Source organism: Rhopilema esculentum, chromosome 10 (assembly GCF_057945365.1).
Source record: "Rhopilema esculentum isolate cy_ngs chromosome 10, ASM5794536v1, whole genome shotgun sequence".
NCBI classification, from domain to species: Eukaryota; Metazoa; Cnidaria; class Scyphozoa; order Rhizostomeae; family Rhizostomatidae; genus Rhopilema; species Rhopilema esculentum.
The window spans coordinates 8579914-8594530 of record NC_142824.1 but is presented as its reverse complement, the minus strand read 5'-3'; the positions used below and the strand labels follow the sequence as shown (position 1 = coordinate 8594530).

The 14617-nt window shown below is 35.7% G+C and overlaps 2 protein-coding genes across 2 annotated transcripts; both read left to right on the top strand.

The window, feature by feature from the left end:
* Positions 1–503: 503 nt before the first annotated feature.
* LOC135691245 (uncharacterized) lies at positions 504–5423 on the top strand. Its single transcript, XM_065209060.2, has 5 exons — positions 504–836; positions 2888–3076; positions 3896–3944; positions 4817–4898; positions 5232–5423. The coding sequence occupies exons 1-5, from the start codon at positions 504–506 to the stop codon at positions 5308–5310; spliced, it is 732 nt and encodes a 243-aa protein (XP_065065132.2). The 3' UTR covers positions 5311–5423.
* A 133-nt stretch (positions 5424–5556) lies between these two features.
* Positions 5557–14293, top strand: LOC135691146 (uncharacterized). The gene is made up of 3 exons (XM_065208923.2): positions 5557–11099; positions 11667–11781; positions 12841–14293. Exons 1-3 carry the CDS (start codon positions 8701–8703, stop codon positions 13342–13344), a joined length of 3018 nt encoding a protein of 1005 aa, XP_065064995.2. The 5' UTR covers positions 5557–8700; the 3' UTR covers positions 13345–14293.
* The last annotated feature ends 324 nt before the right edge of the window (positions 14294–14617 follow it).

Sequence of the window (14617 nt, the reverse complement as noted above, 5' to 3'; positions counted from 1 at the left end):
GGCAAATTCAGCCATTCCCCCCCCCCCCCCCCCTTTAAACAATGTTGGTTCGGTAGCAAGTACGTTGTTTCTGCGATTTCTATGAATTTATCTGAATTATCAAAATTGTTTGGGGGTGCGGAAATAGGGGTATTCGGGAAAAGAATTTTGAAAAATATAAGTAAACACGAAAATTTTCTGGGTGTTCCAAGTACTTTTTTGCAATTATTGTACGTGTTGCATTCATTGGTTTCCTAATTACAAATTTCTATGCGAAAAGTAGAGTTACCTGAAATAAATCTAGTATGTTATTCTTTTCCAAATAATCAATTGACTCGATATATGGATCATTGATTTTTGTATCAACGCCGTGACTTTCTTTTCCAATTCCCTCTTCTGTAGTTCTACCGGATCGGTTTTCTTGAGCTGTCACTGATGTTCTTTCTAAGGCTGCTTCCGCCATATTTCTCGAATAATTATTAGTGACTGTTGCCTCGCAACGAGCCTCAAAGAGATCCATCAAAATGAGGCTTCTCTGGCGGCCGCCATTACATTCCAGAAGAAAGATGCACTCGCCAGTATCAAAGTCAATAGCTCGTAACGCCCGGCGATATGCAACACCTTTGTTATATTTTCTAAAAAAAGGATTATCTTCTGTATCACAGTCAAGTTTATATCGATCACAAAGTACCATCCGTGCACGTTATAAAGGTGGTTTTGGAAGTAAATTCATAAGTGATGACGTGCAGGACAGGGTACGGTTTTGTTTTTGTGGAGCTGGAGCAATTTCAGTGCAGAGGAGATTCAAAGGTTCAAGAAGTAATGAAGCAAACGGCGAACCACTGAAAGAAGATACAGTAAGACCGTAATTTTTACTAAATCTTTATTAGTATGTCATAACATGTCATGACATACTAACATGTCATGACATACTAATGTCATAACATGTCATGACATACTGACGTCAGTTGATGACGTAAAGCCTGTATTCTGTATCAATATGGATTCTATATTGGCAGCTGCACTCCCAAGAATTTTTTCTAAAATATATGAGTTCGCTCTTGCACACCTGATGGCCCAAATTTACACTTTTTTCAAATCAAGCTTTCTATTTTTGTTTGCAATCCAACAAACCAGTTTACTGCACTTTTCGATGAGAGCTTGGGTGCGCCTCTAAAGGTATTATTGTGCGTTGGTGTTTATGGGTGTTATTGTTTTCAGTGTGAGCGTGAAGTGTGATTGTTTTGGGAAATTCAACAACATAGGTCTAGGTCATGCTATTCACATGTATAATAAAAAAATCCTTTTCCTTTTGCTTGCTGAATTTCCTCTGCCAAGACTAAGAATTTTTAAAGATAACTAGTAGAGGGTGCGGGAAAATAACTGACCCAAGCGAGGTTCGAACTCACGACCCCTGACTTTGTACATCAAGTGCTCTACTGCTGAGCTATCAGGTCATGCGTTCAAGCCAACACCCAAGGCAGAGTCATTCACCCACACTGCCTCTCTGCTTAGCTTTGGGTGTTGGAGTTGGGTGGGATTTACTTTGTTTCATTGCAGCCTTGATATTCTTATTAAAAGCAAAAATCTTAGCCAGTAATACTCTCATAATATTCTTTAACACACATATAATAATGGAGGTATAATTGCTTTAGTATATAATCAACCAAAATTTGATGCTAAATTTCATTTCGGTAGAAGATTTCTTCTGATTTCTTAGCTTAATAATGAAAATTAATGTTGCAGTAAGTGTTGCTTTAAAAACATTCAATAGATATTTCAACTACACATCAAAAAAGTTGTGGGTGGTATTGCAACATTTAAGGGGGTTGTCAAAGTTGTATTTGTATAAAGCTAATATCAGTTCTATGTGTGCCAGCCCCCCCTGCAACTGACTGAATATATTAAACTCCAAAAATTTTGGAAGTTAATATTTTGCAGACAGCAAGAGCATCTGAAATGTTTACCTTTCCTAAACTTTTGTTGGAAGAAATTTTCATTGTCCAAATTTCTTGCACAATTAGCATATATAGGAAACATGTTGTGAGGGATGGCTACTAAGTGAAACAATATCACATCTTGTGAACAAAGTTCAGTTAACAATCATGAAGTTCAGTTAACATCATCCTCAACAATTATCACATTGTCCTCTGTCATACTTTCATTACAGTCAACGTCAACACCTTTGTTTGTTCATTTTCTTCATCCAGCTCTACTTTATCCAATTTTCCATTTGTTTGAACTAGTATTATAAGGTGGGTAAAATACCTTTAATTTGTAGTAATCATGGGATGATAGTAGAAGCTTTTGATGGCAGGCGTAATCTCCATTAAGAAAACGTAATTTCCTAATGAGAAACCCTTCAAGCATTTGTGAATTTGTATGCTAAATCAAGTGAATTATAGACTTTCGTAATCTTGTCATAGTGTAATATGCTATTTGAAAGAAATTAGGAATGTTTATGTTTTTGTCTGATCTTTCTTGAAAATAGTCTGAAATCCTGCTGGTAAGCTTAAGTGGGCAAGAGCCTATCCTTAAAAATTATTGGTGGTAAAGTCTGAATGACCATAATAACCACATCTAAGCCAACATCTGCTAGAAAAATTGATGGAATAAGAAAAAAAGCTTAGTATATATGTAGCTGCAGATATTAATGTAAATATTAAAGATCTGACTATTGCACAGCTGAATCTTTTGAGGGCTGTAAAGAAATCTTGACTGAGAGATATATTGATGCCTTTGAATAGCATCGCTGTAAGAATGTGGGTGTGTTCTGGGGTGGTGTTTGCATAATTTCTTGGTCCAAAGTAAAGTATGCTCAAGCCAATATGAACAAATTTATGGGTCATTGATATAAACATAAAGTTTTGCTTTGTAATTTTTTTATATTCTATTATCTATGTTGCAGGAAATTGATGAGAGAATCTACACACATCACCTTGTTGAGCCCCCCAATTCTGATTCAAATTTGAGAAGAATCACATTTGCTGTGCCTAGAAAGCTACATTCACATGACAAGAAACTTATTCAAGAAAGAGATGACACTTTTGAATGGAATGACGAGTTCTGGAAAAGCCACAACAAGAAATTCTTCCAGGTGAGAGGCATCATTACTGAACCTTTTAAGTTTATGCAGGCTATCACCCTACCATACCCCCAGATTTTTAGCTGGGTAATGACTCCACTTGCAATAAGTTGTTTTGCTTGCAAGAAATACAACATGTAGAAGCAGTAAAAAGTACTTTTGGATAGATGCTGGTACCCTCAACTGACAAATCAAGTTGCAAATGAAACAATATTGGTTTGACCTTCCACTTTTTGCAGCATAATTTATTCAGCACTGACATTCATTTTAGTGGCAAAATGCATTTTAATCACAAATACCTACAAGCTGAGAATAGTTACCAATTTAGGAAACTTGGTGATGAATAGATTGTGGTCAGACCTACCCACTTAGGCCCTATTCTCACTGCTTTGTTTTCACATATATATAATTGATAAGGCTACAATTAAACAACAAATAGAGCCAGAAATCTCCAGAAAAATTGATTGATTACAAAATCAGGCTTAATTCATATTTATCAAGGCTAAAAAACAATTTATCCGAGGCTGCAAAGAGCCCAAAATACACGTGAAGCTGAAAATATGTAAAATTAAATCAGAACGTAGTCAGTGGTGGTGCCACTGAAGTAGTGTTGGATGGTGTTGGGCGTGGTTTGTGTAGCGCCTTTTTTACTGCATTTCAGTGCCTTATACCAGGCCTACCCCTACCCAATACATTTTCATTAATTTTTATAAAAGTCACATGGACCTTGTTTTCACAAAATTTGGGGATATATATAATATTTCTTGCATTTATGCCAATATATTTTTCATGCAATAAAAAGAATGAAATTTTTTTACATTTTGATATTAGGAAAAGAAAGACTTCTCAAAAAGGATGGCAGACTCAGACAGTTTATCAGGTAAGTTAATTTCAAGTTTTTTCTCTTACGTTGCGATTACCTCACTATGCCATCACAAACTTCTTTGTGCATGCCAATCATTGCAATGAAAGAGGCAGTAAAGTAGGGTCCTAATTGGTCGCCACGATTCTTCAGCTCAAATATGTCGTCTAAAAATCCTAAATTTAGGCCCTGTTCACACTGTCAGATTTATTTCATTTTTCATGCAAGATGGGAATTCTGTCGGACATAGAGCGAGGGACTGTAAGGATTCAAAAAAGGGTATACGGCAAGGATTCAATATTTCGACTTTTTCCCTTGGCACTTATTCATAGTGAATGTTTAACAGTAGCAGTTGCTCATTTCCTTCCTCGGGAGATTTGGAATGGAAAGAAGTTGCAGTTTAAATTTTTCCCAAATGTCGAAGTTTCTTATTGTTATTCAATCTGTGGCCCTCCCTCGAATTTCTTCATGAAATGGCCTGAAAGTTTTTGAAAGAGTCAAATAATCATATTTACCCTAAAAACCTTGCTCTCATGATAGATTTTATAACAGTTTTGAATGAGATTTTCATAAAATGAAGCAAATGAATAAAACTAAAACAAATTATATTGATTTAAAATTGACGATGGAAACCCAGGTTCAAACCTATTCTAATAAGCAATTAGAGATTCACACTCTAATTTAACTTCCCGTTTCTTTTGCGCTTCATTTTACGGTTGTAGGTCTATCTCTTCATTACGTGACTCTCGAATGATTCATTTGGTTCAAAAATCGACTAATTTCTTATTTTGATTTATGAAAAATTTGTTAGATTGAATATCTTTAGCATATTTACAGTACAGCATTGGCGTGTTTCAATTTATGTGTCAATGTTTATGTCTTTATTGTAGAGAAGGATATGTCAGACGAGATGTCAAAGTTTTACAAGGATTTCCTCGACAGACATTACAAAATGCATATGGATTATAATAGGTATATCAACATTTGTAAACTACCTTCAGAAATTACAATAAGCCGATCTTTCCTATACCTTGATTCCTTCCAAATAAAGATACATAATCTCAAAAACATATCTGCTGCTTACGCTTTTGAGAACACCGTTAAGTCATAATGTTTCACACGTCGCAGATCCACAAAACGGTAGCAAATTTCAAATAAACATTTGCGAAGATAAACCTCAGAAAGCAGCGTTTTTATAAAGCAATTTGTAGAGATTTTTCCAACAATTCCCTCACCTACTAAATTTTTCATAAGCACTGTAAACTTTAAGTTTAAAATCTTCATAATTTTCAACTTTTTCCCTAGGCAGTGGTATAAAAGAAATTTTGGCATGCTTCTGACCGCTTTACGTGCTTCGTTGAAGAGAATAACGCAGGGTAGATAGCAACGTTTTGATTATCTCATTACACATTGCTAATTTCACTGTATTTAAGTATGTGATAGAAATAGTTTGTATGAAGTATCTAGTGTATTTTAAAATTGAATCTTAAAGTTGAATTTGTGGTTTCTATCAAGATCATTCAGGGGCATCACAGCGGTTCATTTCTACAGGGGGGGGGGGGGCAAAGAGATGTTCGATGCAGGCCCATTTTTTTAGAATCTGCCCGGCAAAATTTCTCAATATACGCGAAAAGCATGCAGAATAGTTGGGCGACATCTGCAGCAAAAAGGGATTCGATCCCTTATTGTTGCTGGTCCGGTTATTGTATCCAGCCTATTTTATATTAAAAGAGAAATATGATTAACTGATCTTTGTACAGGAAGTAAAATTACACAATTTCCAGAAACTTTCTGTGTCAGCTAAAAATTACCTCACCCTAGTTTCCACGAGGACTGACAACATTTATAAAATGGTACACGTTGGATAAATCTCTTTTTCAACTGATTCGGTAGAATAATAACTTGACAAATTTTAACTGTTATCTTCAAACTTGAAACATAAATCCTTTTTTGCGTAGTATCCTATTTTGATTTGTTACTATTCCAATATAAGCGTCCCGACATTTTGAATTTTCCAGTCACTTTTTGCCCTTTGATCGAGATTTAACCAGTGGCACAAACCTTTTTTGATAGGAGTTATTTCGATTATGGAGAAATTTTCTTAGCTTGCCTTTACGCATATTTGAAAATGTTAGAAAAGCCGTTAAATTGAAAAATAGAGCATTTTCAGTTTGGGCGTGACCTATTATTGAAAGGGTGATTCTTATCCAAGTACGGCAAACCATTGTTTGTTTATATGATAGAAATTGAGTGTGCTCGTGTGATGGAAAGACAGCTCAGAATTTTTCCGACAGTCTGATGCTTAGGGTAGCTTCTCGCAAATTTATATTTTGAATGCCTCTAAAAATTTCATTTCTTTCTAGACCAGTAGATATTTCAGCTTCATCCCGTACTGTTCCCCTTTAGAGAGAGGTCTGATATGCTAAATTTGAAATGTGTATTGGTCAAGATGAGTAAAAAATAGGAAACTCGCCGTATCTTGATATTGTTTCTATACGAATATTTTTGCAGTTTTACCCACAGCATCTTTATAGACACCCTGTCACCCAGTCAGTTACTTGGTACTACGTGATATCTTGTTACCACCACGCTATCGTGGCACTGCCATTTTCCTATAGGATAGGGGTACTGTTGACATTACACAACTGTACCCAGTCTGGTATGAGAAGATCACTTAGGCATGCGTGGTATAATGAAAATTGTTCTATCCCATACACACCGCTTCGAAACCTTGCAAACGAGATTCTGACTTGTGGCACTAAGGAATTACAGTTTTAATTACAGAAGAATTCAATCCTTCTTTAGTGATGCTTTAATGAACAAATAAAACCAAGTTTAGTCGTTTTTGGAACCCAACCTTGGAGGGTCTTTTACCATTTAGGTGCGAAGACGTATCCTTTATGAATCGAACATTAACCTACTCTGGGTACCAGAGTCTGTGGAATTTGAGGGGGGGGGGTGGTTAAGGAGAATGTAGAGAAGTTTCAGCTATCGCGCCAATTTTGTTTTTTTTGTTTCTCTCAGGAAGGTTTTCAAAGTTCTAGCTTATTCGCAGCAAGACATGAAAAACTTTCTAGACTCGCTTTCCTGCAGTGGAGTTAAGGTGCCTTCATTTTATTTCAGAATAGTACTCACATAACGAACAACATGAAAATATTCATTTTATCTCATCAATTTGCTTAAAAAGATGTGAAAGTAAGTCGGAAACGGATCAGCTACTGCATTGAGAGAATAAGCAACGATGCAACAAGGAACCTTGACATTTCTTGTACAGATTATGTCACTATTTCGTTCCTTTATCCAAATCCAAAGGCTGTGTATAATGGGGAGGTTTTCCAATCACACAGAGAATATCTGTGCCTAGTATTTTCTTTGATGTGTGTAGTGAAACTTGTCGTTTGCCTGAGAACCTCGTAGCAAAAAACGCTTGATAATGACCAAATATGAAGTTAAATTTAAATTTGTGCGGATATGAATTGTATTCATGGGAGTCTTTGCTGAAAAACATTCCAGGTTCTTGTCACTGCTGTCCTACCAATACAGTAATGAATCTGAATTTTCCAACTAACGTTTGGCCTAAGTTCTTTTGAAACAGCTAGCCGAATTCAAAAGTATCAGCAGGTCAGTGCGATTGAAACAGGTCTTGAAATGACAGTAGATTCGTTTAGAAAAACTAAGCGTGTATTGATTAACAACACAGGTACTTTTGGAGGCACGAAACGTGCTGTTTTATAAACGTATTGTACCAGCACTGATCTTCGGCAGGTTTAGTTCATTTCGTTAGCAAACAGCGTATTATTGATTCGTCGTTTCAACAGATAATATAGGTCCATTTCAGCAGAATTCCTCCCATGTTCGCTGATGTGTATTAGGAGTCAGTAATTTCAATCATTGTCGAACGGATTCATGTTCTAGATGTCTATCAGTAGCCTCTCTCTCGTGAAATTTCCAAGAAAGCTTGTTTTGAATGCAAAAGGGAATGAAATGCAAATGAAAAACTTCTGTTTCCTTGTCTACCAACAAAACATTGGCCTTGAGATTTGAGCTCAACGAGTTTAGAGTCCCCGGTTTACAGCAAAAATTAGCAGTCTCTTCTTCTTAACGAAACGTGTATCAACAACTTTTTTCAATATTAATATGCTTTCATAGATCAGTCTTCATGAATGCCACAGTTGCTGTGAAGGAGGTTTTTAATCAAACTTGTTCTTCGGAACAAAGAAGCCAAGAGCGTCAGAAAATTTTTATCCGTGATTAACGTAATATGCTGCTTAATTTGATTTTCCAGTTTATTCGGTTTAATGTATTTTTATGCACAAGATTTCCTTTTTTCATTTTAAACCTAAGAAGGTGTAAAGTTAAAAACTTCGATTTGGCTCCAATCCTTTGCTACTGCCACGCAGTTACATGAATTTTATTTGAATGAACAGAAGGCGCACGCTGCTGGTGTTGACTCGTTGCTTTGTTTTTGTTCCGCGTGTTCTTTTTGTTCCTAATCGCTGTCTTTTGTTTGAGTCTCGTGCACACGCTTCACGCGTATTGAAGACAACAACAATATCTAACCGCCTTCAGCGTAGCATTTTCAAAATGGCCGCGAAACTGTAGGACGGAGTTTGAAGGCAGCTTCACAGCACTAATCAGGGGACGTAAATAGTTAGGAGAGACAGAGGGATTTGATGTTTAAGGACTCAATTTTATTCCCTTGAGGTGTAAAGACGCTTTCTGCATCGATGAAACTTGCAGGCTTTGAATTGTCCGCTGTCTTTGGAAATTTGGAATGACTCGATTGAACAGCACCTTTCGCTCTGGTTGTAAAGTCTATAATAGAACAATAAAAGAGGAGAAGCAAGCTGAACAGGCCTATTGCCTCAGAAAAAGTTCTCGTAGTGTTTCGAAGCAGAGTCAAGTTATTTTGTATTTTGACAAGACTTTGATCAGGACTGGTCGACTGTTTGGAACAAGATTGCATGAGCGCTCGACTCGGACTAAGTCGACCAGCGAAATTAAAGTTCGTGGTATGGATGTGGCGAGACAAAGCAACATGGAGGAAGGCTTGCAGGTTAAGTTGTTGCCGTGGAAAGACAAGCTAGGAAAGCTGAATGCGGCGAAAGTAGATGAATGCAAACCTTGTGAAGACGACAGTATTTTACATAAAGTCTCTAGCGATTTTTGCCGAAATGGTACCAATGAAAAACACCAAGAGCAGCATCGTTCTCGCAAGAAGCCAAAAGAATGTGTAGAACAGTTAAATGGCGAGGGTAAAATCGAAGATGGCGTTAAAACGGACAATCGAACGAACTTGAATGCGTTATCCGTAAAGGAAACACTTGAGCACAAAGACATCGATAATTTAATTGAAGAACTTAACGTAGATTCAGAAAAGGTTTCAAGCAAAAATTATAAAGAAATTTCGCCTGTGCGTGTCAAGAAAAACGGTGATTGGAATGGACATTTATTGAATAACAAAAAGCGGACCAAGCCCTCTGCAGCAAGCCATTGTGGTTATGAAAAGAGCATCTCCCGCCAGGACGAAAGAACTTTTGAAAGTAGGCCTAGCGTTTTAAATTTAACCCCTGATACCATTCACTCTAAATCTGACATTGATTGTGAGAAAATAGAAGAACTGAAAACGAAAAATGCTAGCTTTAGTACTTTACCAAAAAATGGACAATGTAGTTTTGAAAAGCTACATACTTTACACATGGATAATCACTCTCTAAGTTTTGCAGCAAGTCAGTTAGTACACATAGATGCCTTAGTGGAAAATTTTGAGAAGAAGTTTATTTATTCAAGCCAAGTTTCCACTGTTAATAATACGGAGGCAGGGGTGTTACAAAAGAGCATAGGGGCAGAAACTTGCAATTGCAGCACAATGCTATCGGAAGAACAGTTAGAAAGAAGTTGTCATTGTGATGAATTAGTAAAAGACAAAAAAAATGGTGTTCAAGAAAACCTTTTAGAAAAAAGGCCCAAAAGAACTAACAGGAGTTTAAAACGGAATAATGATTATGATTATGTAACAGAAATGAAACCAGTGAAAAGAAAAAAGATGGAAAAGAATGATTTGGTGCAAGGGGACAATAGAAAGGTATCCAAATCAAGCTCTGCAAGAGGAAAACGGAGATGCAATGTCTCTAATAAAAAATCAGGAGCTCTTTCAAAATCAGATGACTTTGTTAGTTGTGAAAAAGAAGATGAGAATTCAAATGAAAATAAGTATGTAAATGTTGAATATGTGTTAGGTGTTCGGCATAGTGATTCAAGCAGCCCACAGGTTCTTGTGCAGTTTATGGATGAAACTAGTAATTGGATTGGGTTATCAGAAATGGATGCCCCTTTGTCTAGTGTCTCAGAATACTTTTCATGTCCGAATCAAGACTTGTCAATATTACACAGACTACCATCTTCTTGGTTTGGAACATTTACCAGTTCATGGAAACCAAGGAAGCCTCAACCCTCAGACTTTGTAGACAATAGAATTTGTGATAACAATAAAGGAAATTTTATAAGTGATGGAGCAACTTTATTTGAAGAGGTTGATATGAAGAATATAAGTTTGTTTCAACACATGAGTCCTCATCATTCCTCGGCAGACAAGGTAAACTTGGATGAGCAACTTGATGAATCCCCTGTTATTGATGAGAGTTTGCTTGATGAGGAATTAAAAGAAAAAATGAAGTATAAATTATCTATTGTATGTGATGAAGAAAAGTTGAACCATGATGTATCAAAGAATTGTTTATTGAGACATGTAGACTCTGATTATGATCATGTTCATGATTATGGTGATGAACATTTTTCTTGTGATAGCAGTGATGAGCTTCAATTTAGACCAGATGAGAAGGCAAACCCAATAGACATAAAGACTTTGAAAGAGTATGTTCCTGATGCCGCAACTGTCTTTGTTTCCCGAAACGGAGAGCTGGAAGTATTAGAATCTGATCATGTTGAAATAATTTTGAAGCACAAAGATAAAAGGTCAAAAAGGATAAGGTCAGAAACTTGTGATAATTTGATTCAACAATTAGAGGAGAGAATTGGAGATGAAAAATGTAAATTGGTTGTTATCTCTGGCTTAGAAGATTATTTTTCATCAACAATGGACATGGAAAAACTGATAAAGTTCCCTGCAGAATCTGAAAAGACAAGATATGATGAGAAGATGGCTAATTTAAGGTATTGATTGCTTATTGTTTCTATGCTGGTTTTAAGGTACTTCCAGGCTTGGAATGTGCTTTGATTTGTATCTTTTGCCTTTTTAAGATCATATTTTCATTAAGCTAATTGAAGCCTACTGCGAGCAAGGCTAAATAGCTAATTACTCTAAAAAGCTAATAGCTCGCCTTGAAATCAATTTTTCTTATACTCTTTTTCATATTTATCTACAAATAGCTCACCTGAAAATTACTAGGAGAGCTGTTTACTGCTACCCTTGTAAAAGTCTTCTGGCCAAGCTTGATGCAAACCATGTTTGTTGGAAATCATGTTAAAAGATCTTAGAGTGGCTGTATGTAATGGATTGAAGTCTTATGAATATTATTGTAAAGAATATTTTTTTTTGAGAATATATTTGGCTGTTTTTATTTATTATCACACTTGATGATTTTTCCTTCAAAACTCTAAACTTGTAGGCATTAAATTCCAATGCTCAAGACTAACTTTGAACTTGTTTTTAAATTTTTGTCTATGCTAACCTTTTTGCTATATATGTCTTATTTATGCAAGCAACTTATTTTTCTCTAGGTATCTTTTTCAAACTCTTAAGCACTATCCAAAGCCAATCATAGCCAACATCAATTCAGCTGCAACAGGACTTGCTGCTGCACTCCTTTCTCTTGTTGACATTGTTTATGACCAGGTATTTTCTTTAGTTTTCTTTAGTCCTTCATATTTTGAATATTCTTCAAAACGACTGATTGAATCTAAATTTCCAAAACCACAAAGATCTGAAGCTATCATGTTATGGGGTAAACTTTGCATTACAGTTTGCAGATTTGTGGTTTCTTCTTACTGAATTATGGAAAAAATATTTATAGATTTGTGTTGACATTCCAAAAAGACTTTTTGAAATTTTTTGCATTGGATACAAATTTGAGGCCAAAGTTGACTTGTTGCTTCTATTCAAAGCTGAGTCTATAAATTAATTCTGCAAGAGTGACAGATGATCTGTGCTCTTAGAATTGAAAAGGTGGTTGCTCTACAAACTATAAGAGCAGTTAGAGAAAGCCTTGAAGGGCTTCAAGAACAAATTATGGTATGGATCCAAGCATAATTTCCTGATAATTTAGCTTCTGCATGTATAATTAGCCTCATTATGTAAACATCCTACCTGAGGTTGCAAACTATATAAATGGTGAAGAAATAATCCCAATTTAAGTCCAAGTTGAGTATCTAAGCCAACTTGACCTTTGAGTTGATTAGGCCTCTACTTGATGAAAATACTTTTCCTTGAATGTTTACTTTCCAGGCCCGTCGGCACCGGGGAGGCTGGGGGGACTGAGCCCCCCCCCCAATATTTGTCAAACTGTAGTATGTTTCCTTTATAACAGTGTACTGAATGAGAAGGAAAACAATGGGCAGCTCCCCCAATATGAATTTCGTTCCGACGGCACTGCTTTAATGTTATGTCACTAGCTGATGAGACACACAAAACGTGGAGTAGATATTAGCTCCTATGTCAGATTCTATGAATGTGCAGCTAATCACCCTTGTAATAAAGAAAAGCCTAGTATAGTGTCTCCCTTCCTCAAAACCTAATTTATTTCTCTGCTCTACAGGAAGGACATCACAACAAAGACAATATGATAAGATGTTGAAATAAATTGTTTATTAAAAAAACTCCTCCTAGATACATTTTCGTAATGGGTAACTGGACTTTTCAGTTTGTTATTATCCCTCTGCTGTTTCTCATTTTTAGTCCCAAGAACTCGCAAAGAAGAATGGACTTTGTATCACCAAACCCCATTTGCCTGTTCTGGCACCAAAGCTGATGGGTCTTCACCACAAAAATGAAGCACTGTTGATGGGAGAACTACCTGATACAAGTTTAGAGGAGCAGCTAAAGCAAGTAAACAATATTTTTAGATCTTGCAAGTTTTCAGATGATATTGCATCAACACTAAAAGAAATGAGAAACAATGAGAAACTATCCTTTGAAAGGCCTAGCCCGAAAAAGAGAGGTCGTGTTCCATCGTCAAATAAAACAAGTCCAACAATGCCTTTAGATGTACGTCATAACAAATATGTGAAAACAAGACTAGCAAGATTAAAATTCCCTGCAACTGCTGAGCATGGATGTATTGAAACAGTTCTGGATAATGAGTTGCAAGAGGCAATAGACAAGGAACAAGAACTTGCATCCAAGTGTCTTGAAGATCTAGCAGAATTTTGGAAGGAAATGGCAGACTCCACTTGTTCATGATTAGAAGTTTCCTGTCATTTGCAAGTGGTTTAAAGATCATAATTTTACGCTTAGACACAATTATGCTTGTTACAAGAACATGCTTTTAGAGTTTGTTCATTCCTGCAATGTTTTATTTTTACATAGTGCATGCTGGCCAAACCAAAAAGTCAGTTCAGGATGTTTTATATGCTTACAAAGTTCTTGAAACCACTTCGGTTTTTTATTACATAATGCAAATTTATATTGAATGAAATAATATTGTGTTGCCAAAAATATTTACAATAGAAAATATGTATATAAACGTACAGACAAAGACCAACTGTCATTCTGTTGGAGTTTTACAAGATTTGATTGTGAATCTTTGCCTTCTCCTCATTGTCCCTTTCTTAGAAGTTTTACCTTTTCTCTTTGTTTGTTAGCAACACCTCTTTAAATAATTGTTGTCAGGGCACAAATTTCAGAAAAATAGTTTGCTTGAGAGTCTTGTCTTATTGCGGTGTTGTCTGAAAGACATACCATTGGAAATTTTCAGCCATTTTCATATGATTGCTTGGAAACAACTCACTTAACAGGTTACTTGAATGACTACTGCACCAAAAAATTAAATCCCCTTTGTTCTTTTGAACAAATCTTCTTTATAAACTAATGATACCGAACTTTTTAAATATTATTTCATACTTTCTTCTCCTAGCTGTTTAACATCATTGAAACAGTGTTGCATTTAAAAGATGCAAAATGAATTCATGGTATCGAAAGTTTATCAATTTTAGATAATATGTTGAATAATACTTTTCTGCTGTAAATAATTGGAATTGTGAAATTCCATGTGATGTTTTTAACCAATTGATTTGCATACAATTCAGATTTATAGTTTGTTCGATGCATTAACTTTGTTAGATATTAATGAGATTTGTCTTGTCTACATTAGTATTCTAATCTGTTTTTGTATTTTTTTATAAACAATGTTCTTGTTTAGTGATTTTTAAAGGTTCAATTAACCTTTAGTCACCCACTTTTGTTTGCTTGGAGTGCTGTATGTTACTTCATTTTTCCTTGATTATGAGGATTGTTTAACATGTTCTTCTATAATTTATCACAAACATTTATTTGCCAGGTTGTAGAAAACTCTATGCATGTAAGCATAGTTATTCTCCCCATCAAGGGTTTCACCAATATTATTTCTTGTCATGAAAATTCAGTTTCCTTTGAACAATTTCTCAAGTTTACCAATATACAAAAGTTTTAACATAATCTATCAAGTTACAAGTAAAAGCTCAATGTTGGTAGGAGC

Bases quoted from the DNA above. Each gene is read 5' to 3' on its own strand.
- LOC135691245 (XM_065209060.2), top strand. From the start codon at position 504: ATGAGGCTTCTCTGGCGGCCGCCATTACATTCCAGAAGAAAGATGCAC. The intron at 3,077-3,895 runs GTGAGAGGCATC...TTTTGATATTAG, and splicing joins ACAACAAGAAATTCTTCCAG to GAAAAGAAAGACTTCTCAAA. The intron at 3,945-4,816 runs GTAAGTTAATTT...TCTTTATTGTAG, and splicing joins AGACTCAGACAGTTTATCAG to AGAAGGATATGTCAGACGAG.
- LOC135691146 (XM_065208923.2), top strand. From the start codon at position 8,701: ATGACTCGATTGAACAGCACCTTTCGCTCTGGTTGTAAAGTCTATAAT. The intron at 11,100-11,666 runs GTATTGATTGCT...ATTTTTCTCTAG, and splicing joins GAGAAGATGGCTAATTTAAG to GTATCTTTTTCAAACTCTTA. The intron at 11,782-12,840 runs GTATTTTCTTTA...TCTCATTTTTAG, and splicing joins TTGACATTGTTTATGACCAG to TCCCAAGAACTCGCAAAGAA.